Source organism: Octopus bimaculoides, chromosome 2 (genome assembly GCF_046866305.1).
Source record: "Octopus bimaculoides isolate indiv1 chromosome 2, ASM4686630v1, whole genome shotgun sequence".
NCBI lineage: Eukaryota > Metazoa > Mollusca > Cephalopoda > Octopoda > Octopodidae > Octopus > Octopus bimaculoides.
The window spans coordinates 97,223,848-97,235,483 of record NC_142929.1 but is presented as its reverse complement, the minus strand read 5'-3'; the positions used below and the strand labels follow the sequence as shown (position 1 = coordinate 97,235,483).

The 11,636-nt window shown below is 38.7% G+C and overlaps 1 protein-coding gene across 7 annotated transcripts in view; it reads left to right on the top strand.

Annotated features, from left to right (window-relative positions):
- The first annotated feature begins 263 nt into the window (after positions 1–263).
- LOC106873215 (queuosine-tRNA galactosyltransferase) overlaps positions 264–11,636 on the top strand; it is a 38,664-nt gene continuing 27,291 nt past the window's right edge. Inside the window, exons 1-2 of one of the 7 annotated variants that reach the window (XM_089347226.1) lie at positions 264–584; positions 7,353–7,469. Coding sequence is in view for 6 of the 7 variants with exons in the window: in XM_014920463.3 (XP_014775949.2) it covers positions 5,441–5,452; positions 7,353–7,469 (129 nt within the window). In the remaining variant the exon portion in view is untranslated. Of the gene's footprint in view, positions 585–3,208; positions 5,453–7,352; positions 7,470–11,636 lie in introns of those variants that run through there. The other 6 variants (XM_014920463.3, XM_014920461.3, XM_014920464.3 and 3 more) reach the window with 6 other exon arrangements.

The following is an 11,636-nucleotide window of genomic DNA, read 5'->3' as shown; positions in this document are numbered from 1 at the left end:
GCGTCCGCGCTAGCTAGTCGTGAGTGGTCGATCCTATTATTTTTAAACTTCAAACTTCATTTGTTTTCTATTTTGATAAATTCTCTCTGTTGAAAATTATATTTTTATATTTTAAATAATTTGCAATTTCAGGAAATATGTTTTTATATTAAATTTGTGTTTTCTACTCACGACTAGCTAGCGCGGACGCGCGAACTTTCGAGTAATAGATAGATAGATAGATAGAGAGAGAGAGAGAGAGAGAGAGACAGACAGACAGACATATAGCTCGCTCCGGCCAGTCATGGCATCAGACTGCGGCCTTGCTGGGACACCACCTTGAAGAATTTTTAGTTGAACGTATCGACCCCAGAATTTTTTTTTTCATTTTTATGTGTTACAGTTATTAGACTGCGGCCATGCTGGGACATCACCTTGAATTTTTGCTCGAATGTATCGACGCTAGAATTTTTTTAGTTTTACTTGTTGCAGTTATTAGACTGCGGCCATGCTGGAGCACCACTTTGAAGAATTTTTAGCCGAATATAACGACCCCAGAATTTTTAAAATGATTTTCAACCAGCGCATGAAGTTAAGCCTAGAAGGTATCTCCACATGCTAGAAATAACAGCTAAATCTCTTGAAATTGTTTTATAAACCTCTCAGTTTTTTTTTATTTTCTAAAAATCTTTTTACTTGTTTCAGTCATTGGATTGCGGCCATGCTGGGACACCAGCTTGAAGAATTTTTGGTCGCACAAAAATCAGCATTTTAAAATATATTTTGAAAGTCTTTTGTTTTCTTCTCTCAGCACTTACAGATTAATGAGAATAAGTTGACCTTTTGAACTTTCTCCGGCCGTTGAAAGGCTAACAGAAAGATAGTCATTCAAACGTACTTCTTATCGTTTGCCTAAATAAGGAGATAGGTGTTTCTCCATAAAAATGACAAATTCTAGCTTTTGTGAAGAAGAAACATGTCAGAGACATGTGTAATATTTAGAATGACATTGTATATTGCAGTGTTTCCCAAACTTTTTGTACCAAATTGTAATATCGCCCACCTATCAGCCAAAAAATGCTCCATCGCTCACCTGTGTAAAAAAAAAAAAAAACCTGACATAACCCCACCAACACAAAATCCCCTACCTCATTGTATCATTTGACACACACACTATATCGTAGACTCGTTGCCCTATTAGTGCCGTTTGTACTAAATACGCGGTTGTTTACAAATCCTGTATTGTGAGTTTAGTTTCGCTGTTAGTGTAAATAAAATTCTAACGTTAACTCCATATTTTTCAAACAGATTAACTTCTGGAAACTTGCGCCTTCTTTTACACTGGTTTTCATTTTCACCAAATGAACCATTGATCAAAACTACCGATGCAAAAATAATTAATGATTGTATTATAAAGGAAAAGAATTACACTTTTTAATAAGAACCATGTGTCTGGTGCGATGCAACTAATGCAGATACATTCGGTTTCAAACTTGTCAACTTTAGCCGCAAGTCTCCTCGCTGTGTCACATCCAATCCAATTCTTTTATGGGAAAGTAAACTAGGTATGAGGTAGGGAAGGTAAGCAAAAGTAATTTCAGATGTTTCCACAGCCTCGGGTAGGAATTCAATGTACTCTAATGATACCACAAGCCTTCTTTGCCATATCGCATTATGACATCACTGTCATTTTGTAATTCTATCAATTCCTACCGAACGTCATCCTCGCAATTGACTGCATCAGCCTCAAACGGATTGCTATACTTGTCCCCGGGGCACTCGGAAAGCACCTCTATAACCTCCTCGGCCCTTCACAGCGCTCAGCGTCACGCGCCGAAAGACGCGGGCCGCCGGCCAGGAAATACCGGAGGGCATCCCCATGGTCCCGCGTCCCAATCCTCCCGAACAACGTAGCAAAGTGCTCGTGAAAGGTCTTCTTGTCCTTGGATCTCCTGTCCATGCTCGTCTACCACAGATCTTATCGCAGCCTCCACGCCAAATCGGGTTTCTTCCGAGCGAGCCCACCCGGCAACGTTGATACCCTCGCGGCCCAGTGCACGTATTTTAGCCCGGACTCTACATCCTTCGTGATCTCGCTGCCAACATTTGGGGTGCAGAGCCCATCCTCAGCGCCTCTTCTAATGCCTTAACTAATTCCCTTTCTACTCTAGTCTGCTTTAGATTTAACTACTTGCTAAATCTAATCGACTCAAGTCGAATGGCTCTTTTGAGGGCACTCCACCACCGGTTGTTAATTACAGAGTCGGATAGTGCCCTCATTACTAACACCTTAATCTGGTTACGGTAAGTTTCACAATCCAATAGGGACTTGTTCAACTTCCAATAGCCAGATCCCTGTCTATGAACCTTATCTATATGCAGCCTACACGTCACTAATTTGTAATCCGTGTAGGGTTCATAGGTAAACTGTGGACAGCTTAAACTAGACTTATCTCTAGCATTAACTATTATCATGTCTGTATAAAACCTGATAGAACCGTCGTTATTCGACAAAATCCACATTGGAACGCTCGGATTATCAAGTCTGTATCGATCTGCCACCCTAAATCGCTTCAGCAGATCGATGAGGCGTGAGTTACACTTCCTAACATTCGTGCCTACGCTATTGAGGCGTGCATTCAGAATAGCGTTAAAGTCACCGAGCAAAACTAGTGTCCTTGATGTCACAAGAAAGTTCTCCTGGCGTCGATAGAACTCATCCCGTTTGCCTAGCGTGCTAGGCGCGTAGATGCCAACCAACCTGAAAGCCTTACCTCTGTATATTAGATCCAGAACGACCGACTCGCCTTCTGGATCCACGAAGGTTGTATGTGTCTGCAAAGCCAGGCTTTTCCGGAGCAAAACTACAACCCTTCTATTCCCACGCCCCCGTTTGGCTAGGAGACATGATTTTCTCAGCCATTCAGGAGAGTTGAGAAGGCCTGCAGCTTGTCCAGCTTGGTTTCTGTAGCGACCACAATATCAATACTGTGATCTGAGGTCGTTGAGGAGGCAAGCATGCTTCCTCTTCGAATTCAGGCCACGGACATTTAAACAAGCAATGTATAGCGTAGCCATGTCAAACACGAAAAAGAGGGAAATTCGAACTTACCTGCTCATTCATTTGGGTTTTTAAAAGGAGCTGTAGGTTCAAAACTGGGTTGAGAACAGGCTGTCTCACGTGATTTTATTTAGAGGCTCCGATTGGTTATACGCTGCAAATTAGCGCGACAGTGTAAGGGACAAATTGCGCCAATACCAACCAATCAGAGTAGTGGATACAACGGGGTCCAAATAGCGGCCAAAGGCTAGCTGTTACCTGTTACGTTCGAATGCATGTATATATATTAAAGGGGAAAGAGGCATTTCACTCGATTGTACGCTACACGTGTATCAATGTTGTGGAGTGGATTTCTTCTACATGCCAATCAAGTATTCCAAATGTTGGAATCAGCACTGGTACTGCTAATGCATTCTGGGATATTGTCGTGTAAGAGGAGGGTTTTGACTGCCACACTATTCTTAGTCTGGTGTAATATTCTTGGGTCACTCTATCTTTATTCAAAGTACCTTGATATGATATATTCTCATCAATGCCAAGGCACTTGTAGCATTCATTGTGTAGGACAGGAGGAATAGTGAGACCATTGATGCGCAGGTTTTGTGTCTGGGAGACTGATTTTCCCTGTTCAACAAATAAGAACACTTCTGGCCAAATCCCATTCCTATGTCAGCTGAAAATGTTATTATTTTCAGTTGTTGATTGGCATTGTTAACATTTTTAGCATAAATCTAAGGTCATCCACAAAGAAATTATGGGTTAGATTAATATCTCTTGCAGTTGCAGACTCTAGCATGTAGCCATTTGTTTTTTGTAGCAAGAATTACAATGGGTTTAACGTCAAAATGAACAGAAGTACAGAGAGACTATCTCCTTAGAATGATTTATGACATTAGAAACGATCGTTCCACTCTCTGTTCTAAGTGTAGAAATTGTTGCCCAGGTCTTTGAGCTTCTCAATGGCAGCAATTAAGATAACAGGCATTTTTGTTAAATGGAGACACTTCAGCAGTAATGAGTGGGGTATAGAGTCAAATGCCTTCCTATAATCAAGTCATATTGTTGAAAGGGTCCTACGATGTTTTTTTCTTTCTTTAAACAAGTTTTTCTTTTTTCTTTTTTACCTCAGAGAGTACAGCTTTGTTCATCAGAAGTATGTCATTATTCAGTTTTATTCCAAGATTTCTTGCCAATAGAGAAAGAGTCGGTTTCTAACCTAGATCCGAGGCTCCTTCATTGGAATTTCAACATCAACAACAGGGTATTTTTGTCTGTATGTATGTATGCAAATTTATGTTTTGTTTTATGTATGTCTTCTCATGCATATACTTACATATCTATAAATGCTCATATGTACTTAAATGATAAACTTCACAAGACTTTGGTCGGCCCGAGGCTATAGCAGAAGACACTTGCCCAAGATGCCACGCAGTGGGACTGAACCCGAGACCATGTGGTTGGTAAGCAAGCTACTTACCACACAGCCACTCCTACGCCTGTATGTATATATGTATGTATGCGTGCATGCATACGTAAACATTCACACGTGCACAAGGATTTCCGTCTTCTTCAACAAAATAGATTTGTTGTCAAAGTAAGTTTGTAAGAAAATTATGAAAAACTTCAACGAGTTCTATTTTATGTTTTTACTATGTTTGGGCATTGCTTTGAACCCCATTGTAGGGTAGGCGCGTTATATCAAATGCATTGTTGACGTGTAGACCATTGCTTTCTCCCAGGAATTCATCTGTTTTCTAGAGGGACTATTGATTTCACAGTAATTTATCCTAGGATATCGCATCGCCAAATTTGCCTCTAATAACTGATGGTGATAAATTCTTTAATAAGAGGCAATTCATCCCACATCCGTCTCGAGATATGTTTCTTTTGAGTTTGTGTGCCGAGATAATCTCCACATCTTTAGATGTACTAGGCTTCTGTGTCTAGAATAGAGATCTCAAAAGTTTCAACGTTGGCTCATTCGAAGCGAATCGTCGCGCATGAAAGTGAATTCCCAATATATTGGCATAAATGACAGACGAGATATCAGCAAGTTACATTAGAGTTATCTTCCTTATTGTTCACTGTTTAAAGATTGTTATCTCCCTTCAGTATGTTGTTTTCGAGTTCCGACAGTTTAATCAACATCAACAGATGTAACGAGTACCGTGGTCTGTTTCTAACTAGTGCAATATACGAAACAGTTTCGATTTCCGTTTGAGGCCATTTCAGCTTACCTATGCTGCTAATAACACTGTTAAACAAGCATGGGCATCATCTCTTCACCTTATCTCCACATGCACATCTAGAGTCGTTTATTTTGCGGAAAGAAATCAACATTAGGTGCTTAAAACTAAACAAAAAGGAAACTGAAACTGCTGCGAGATAACATCTCTTAACATGTCAGATGTAGTAAGTTGTTTTTTATTTCATTTTATTTTGTTATGGGATATTTATTTTATATTTTATTTTAAACTTATGCATTCTTAGAGGGCGAATTTAAATTAATTTATATCTTAAAATGAGTTCAAATAACTTTATTTTATTCATTCGGCCTGTTTCAAAATTCTATTAATTGAACTGCTGTGTTTAAAGCCCTGCACAAGGTGTGCACATCCTTCCTATTTACTGTTTTCAGTTGTAGTTGATTATACGGAAATCAAGGAATACATTTTAGCAAAGTGTGTATGCACATGCATACGTATAACGACCTGTCACTTTTTTTTTATCTGCATATGTGTATACACCTCGCATTTATATTCCATTTGTAATGTGCATGTGCACATGTTTATGTTTCACTTTCTCTTGGACACACTCTTACACATACACGGACATATTAAATAGGTAATCTTCACACTGCGGTAGTAAACTTAAAAGAAAATACTAAGCATTTACCAGAATACTATTCAAAAGCCGAACGTCATTAAATTTTCGAATGAAACGACTATGCTTTAAATCCTATACAAAAGTCATTTCAAAGTATAGAATAAGTAATTGCATAAACGTTGAGTGTTAATCTCACGTTCGTGTTTGTATTATATTTTGGATTCTAAGGCGGCGAGCTGGCAGAAACGTTAGCACGCCGGGCGAAGTACATAGCGATATTTCGTCTGTCTTTACGTTCTGAGTTCAAATTTCGCCGAGGTCGACTTTGCCTTTCATCCTTACGGGGTCGATGATTTAAATACCAGTTGCATACTGAGGTCGATCTAATCGACTGGCCCCCTCCCCCAAAATTTCAGGCCTTGTGCCTAGAGTAGAAAAGAACCTGCTGCAAATCCTATAATTCACTTATTGCTCTGAGTACAAAGTATTTAGTCTCTTTTTTTCATGGACCCTACACTTACCTTCACTTCTTGGGCTAGTTGTTGAATAGCTATGTGGTGATCCTTCAGAATGGCAGCTTCCACTTTATGGATGGTGTCGTCATCAATGGTGGAATGTGATTGTCCAGGAGTAGGAGCAGTTTCCACCAATGTCTGACTACTTTTGAACTGGTGATGCCAGTGCTTGACTATGTTGTATAATGGGTGCATTGTCACCATAAACTTCTTTCATCTCATCGAAAGTCTCTTTTGGTGTATGACCTTTCAAGTATAAGAATCTGATCACTGATCTGCAATCAACTGCCTCCATTATAACACCTTAGTCTACTTCAGCAGCTGTAAAAGGCAAAAGAATACTAGTGGAAAGCTGCAATTTACAATGTGACATGTATGATTATACCTGTACAAGTTCGCTTTCCTGAAATAACCGGAAGTGGGTCAGGGAAAATCTTTAATGAACACCTCTTGTACAAGTAAAATTTTTCACTGAGTTTATAAATGATAGACACTCATAACCACATACAAGCAATATTGCCAAAATTGCATCTCAAAGGCACGGTTTTCTCTTCTGGGCTAAAAAATGCTTAGTTTTTCGAATAGTTGCTGATGATTCTTCATAAAACCCAATTACAACCAACATTAGTATATGACTTGTACATGGAGTAAAAATAGATCTACTGATGCACAAAAAATAATTTAAGATTGTATTTCAAAACATTGGTTGCCTGACTGATTAGTGAACTTTAATCCATCCACTATCTCAATGGTGTGGTGTGTCCTGTTCATTTTTCTACTACAATGATTTCTGCTCTTTTTGAACTAGTGAGCTGTATAATATCTCATACACCCATTGCCTCTCTTTATGATATCTTATCTCTGTCTTCATTCATAAAGTACCACCTTTTCAGTTTTTGGTAAAATCAATTTTACATGAATAGTTAAATACTGAATATTTTACTAACATTTTCTTTCTTTACTTTTGACAGAGCATCATTTTACCTGTACACAATGCTTCTAAGTGGTTGGATGAATGTTTGAAGTCAATATCTGATCAGACATTTACAGGTTCCTTGGAATTATCAGCATATGATGATGCCAGTACAGTAAGTATTGCAGTCTGAAACATGATGATATATAAAGAACAAATTTGCCCTACACTACAGTACTGTTCATGTATTATATATCTTGAATTTAGTATAGAGGCACAGAAATGCCAAATGTTGTTCACATGCAACCTAGTTATCTACCATTAGGTTTGTAGTATGATTGCAAATAAAGTTGATACGTCAATGTAATTTTATTTAATAATACTAAAACATAGTTGCTAAATGTATAAAAAAACACAATCACAACACTATACTCTCTCTCTATAGAATTTACCTCAAAAGTTCACACTTTCCAATGACTGTTATGGTGACTCTGCAACTTCTATATTATAGTTAATGCTGCATCCTAAGGCTGATTTTTATCTCTTAAGAGCCCAAAAATATTTTAGCTCTGAATAGCTGTTGATCCTCTACAGCATACAAATGTATCCAGTATTAGAGTACTACTATCTTAACTGAAACAGTGGTAGCTGCATACATAAATATCTTACACAATGATACACACACATGCAAGCATGGACACATGTGCGCGTGCATACACACACACACACACACACACACACACACACACACACACAGAGTCACATGCACAAAAGGCAACACAATAAACAAACTTTCAGCTGTCAACATGCCACAATGATAAGTTCATTAACACTTGATGTCTGTGTCTATCATAATGGTTTCTACTTTTGTGAACAAACAAGATGTGTATCACCAAATGAGGCATTTAGTAACAGACAGTCGTAAGTGCCACATCTTAAAAACTGAGAAAAACACAGTCAAAGTTTTGTGACTTTCAGAATGCGATATCTTGACAAGGAATGAAGTTAGGAAGCTGGTTTTGGAGTTAAAATAACTGTGAAGACCTCCTCTAATCATTCCATCTATGTAAAATTATTTATTTATGCATGCATCTGAAAGACGAAACAATGACTGCATCTTTCTCATTTTGTAGAATATACCGGTACTACAAAATGGTGTATTCCATTGCATATTTTAGCCATAATACCTAGAAAAAACATACATATCCCCCACAAAGGTATTATTTGTGTTTTAATGTACCAAGGTAAGTATCTTTAAGAGGTAAGTAAGACAAGATAGTGAGATAATAGCCCATTATCATTACATTGTTAACAAGGAATATCAGAAAATGAACCATAACACCTCAAAAATGATACAGAGACCACACCAAAGTTATTGATTGAGCATGTGTGCTTACAATGGTGTGTTACTAAACTGTCTGGTTCAAGTTTGGGTGAGCGAGCATCATGACAATAGCGTTGAGGTGCAATTTTTTTCAGTCAGATTTTTTACCTTATTGCAAGCCTCACTGGTTCTCCCTCCCAACTTTTTCGGATTTTAGACGTTGAGACAAAGAAAATGATATACTAACCTTGAAAATGGCCGGAGTGGCACTTATGACACTCTGTTACTAAATGCTTCAAATGTACTCGTGTGGAGACTGGCATGTCAAAGAACAGACCCATTTTTGCTGAGTGTTGTAAAAGGCAGTTAAAAGAGGTTGAGGTAATAATTGCTCTCTGACTTTGTAAAGTCCTCACCAACAACAACTGCCCAAACAGACTCATGGGTTACAGGGTTTTCGCTTAAATGGTGCAAAGGTGTCATCCAGCAGGAGCAGGGAATTGCTAACAAATGGTGGATGCAGTGATGCACTGTTGCAGCACATTCCCTCCTCCTTCTCCTCCTGTTGCTGCTGCTGCTGTTGCTACTACTCTCCTTGGAGTTTTTCCCTGTGTATAAACCTTTTGTCTAATTCCCTGAAGTAGACAGAAGTTCTCTTCTAAACATTCTTTTTCTGAAATTTGTTATGGTTACAATAATTTTCTAACCAAGTAGTTTAGTGAGTAACAATTTTCAATATGGTTTTCTCTACTAGAGGAACAGTGAGAGCTTGTAGCATGAGAAGTGCCATTGAATATGCTTCTTTGAAAGCAAAGGGTCACTTAAATTCAAAACAAGATAAATCATCATTAAACGTCCCATGTTCCATGCCAGCATGGGTTGGCTGGTTTGACAAGATCTTATGGGTCCAAAGACTGCATTGTGCTCCAGTGTCTTCTTAGGCATGGTTTTTACATCTGGATGCCCTTCCTAATGCCAACCATTTTACAACATGTACTGAGGACTTTTTCCATACCACCAGCACTAGTGAGATCACCATGCAGCTTGCAAGACTACAAACCTTTGAAGAAGGCAACTAAAGTATGAGAGAAAATGGACTGAGCCATTTCTTACTGTTTCCTGCTGTAGAGGAGTTACATGATTAAAGAATAGGAATGAAGGTGTGAAGCTGAAAAGTGATTAAAATAGTGGTGAAAAAAAAATATACCAAATAGTTGGCGCTCCGTCGCTTACGACGTCAAGGGTTCCAGTTGATCCGATCAACGGAACAGTCTGCTCATGAAATTAACGTGCAAGTGGCTGAGCACTCCACAGACACGTGTAGCCTTAACGTAGTTCTCGGGGATATTAAGTGTGACACAGTGTGACAAGGCTGACCCTTTGAATTACAGGCACAACTGAAACAGGAAGTAAGAGTGAGAGAAAGTTGTGGTGGAAGAGTACAGCAGGGTTTGCCACCATCCCCTGCCAGAGCCTCGTGGAGCTTTAGGTGTTTTTGCTCAATAAACACTCACAACAACCGGTCTGGGAATCAGAACCGCAATCCTACGACCGCGAGTCCGCTGCCTTAACCACTGGGCCATTGCGCCTCCACATACCAAATAGATAGACACAGTTAATCATAATTTAACCCTTTAGCATTGAGATTATTTTGTCAAATGTTACCTTTATTTATTCACATTGATTTTAATTAATCATGGATTATCTGCAGCTTCAATATTTCGATGATGTAACTGTTTAGTCTTAGAATGACATAATAGAGTAGGTGTGAGAGGCTTGATCTAGCCAGTTTGAACATAAAATGGGTAGAATATTTGGGCTATGTATGGCTGGATTAAATGCTAAGGGGTTAATATCTAAAAAACACAAATTAGCCAAACATAAACAAAAAGTAATAACAATAACAACAATACATAAATTTATCAAATGAAGAATATAGCAAAAAGCAGCAGTTTTAACTCTGTTCAAGATGTCAATAACAGGCAATTTCTGAACATGAATCAACTTGCCAAGAAGAAATCTATTAGTACAGCTTTTTAATCAAGGAAGGTATATCTTTACTGGAGTTCTATATCCAAGAATGGGAAATGAGGAAGGTTACCGATCTCTATATCAAAAGCAGGTTAGGTTTTTTCATGTCTCCAAAAATTACAGGTGATCCTAGCTGATGTGTGGGGCTGGTAACACTTCTATTGGTTGAGGGCAACATTATAGAACCAACTACCTGGTTTTTAATTTTGAGGTTAGCATGAAGAAGCAGATCAAGCTTGTGCATTCCACACATACCCATACACTAGTGCCGCCTAGTTTCAATGTGAGCAGTAGGTTCTCACCTGTGTGGAGGAGGGTCATCCAATTTGTGTTTTCATAGTTTGAATTAACCTTGTTTTAATTATTGTATCATCATTTAGCATCCATGTTTCATGCTGGCATGGGTTGGAGAGTTTGGTGAGAATTCAATGTGTCTAAGAACTACATCAAGCTTTAGTGTTTACTTTGGTATGGTTTTTACAGCTGGATGCTGTTCCTAGCATCAGCCACTTTACAGCATGGACTGGGTGCTTTTTTTCATGTCACTTGCACTATTGAGGTTACCATACAGTTTGCAGAACTGTAAGCCATAGGGGAGGTGAAGGGGGTATTGGAACTGCTTGAATACTCTGGAAGGTGCTCAAAAAATAAGGGGTGTTACCTTAGTTCACTGGTAGTGAACAGCTGACACTGTAGTACATCTCCAGCGTTAGAAGCTGTGCAAAGGCAATGATAATAATAACAACAACAACAACAGATATCTTAGGAATGAGAACCCATGTTCGAAATTTCCCCAAGACACTTGATAAAGGCTGGAGGGTATATAAGACAAAACGTTGTATTAACAACAAACAAGATGAGTACAAATATCCTTCAAATGTAAATTGTGTACATAATTCCTCATCTCTTAAATATAGAAGGGAGTGAGCTGGCAGAATCATTAACATGCCAGGTGAAATGCTTAGCGGTATTTCATCTGCCGGAAGG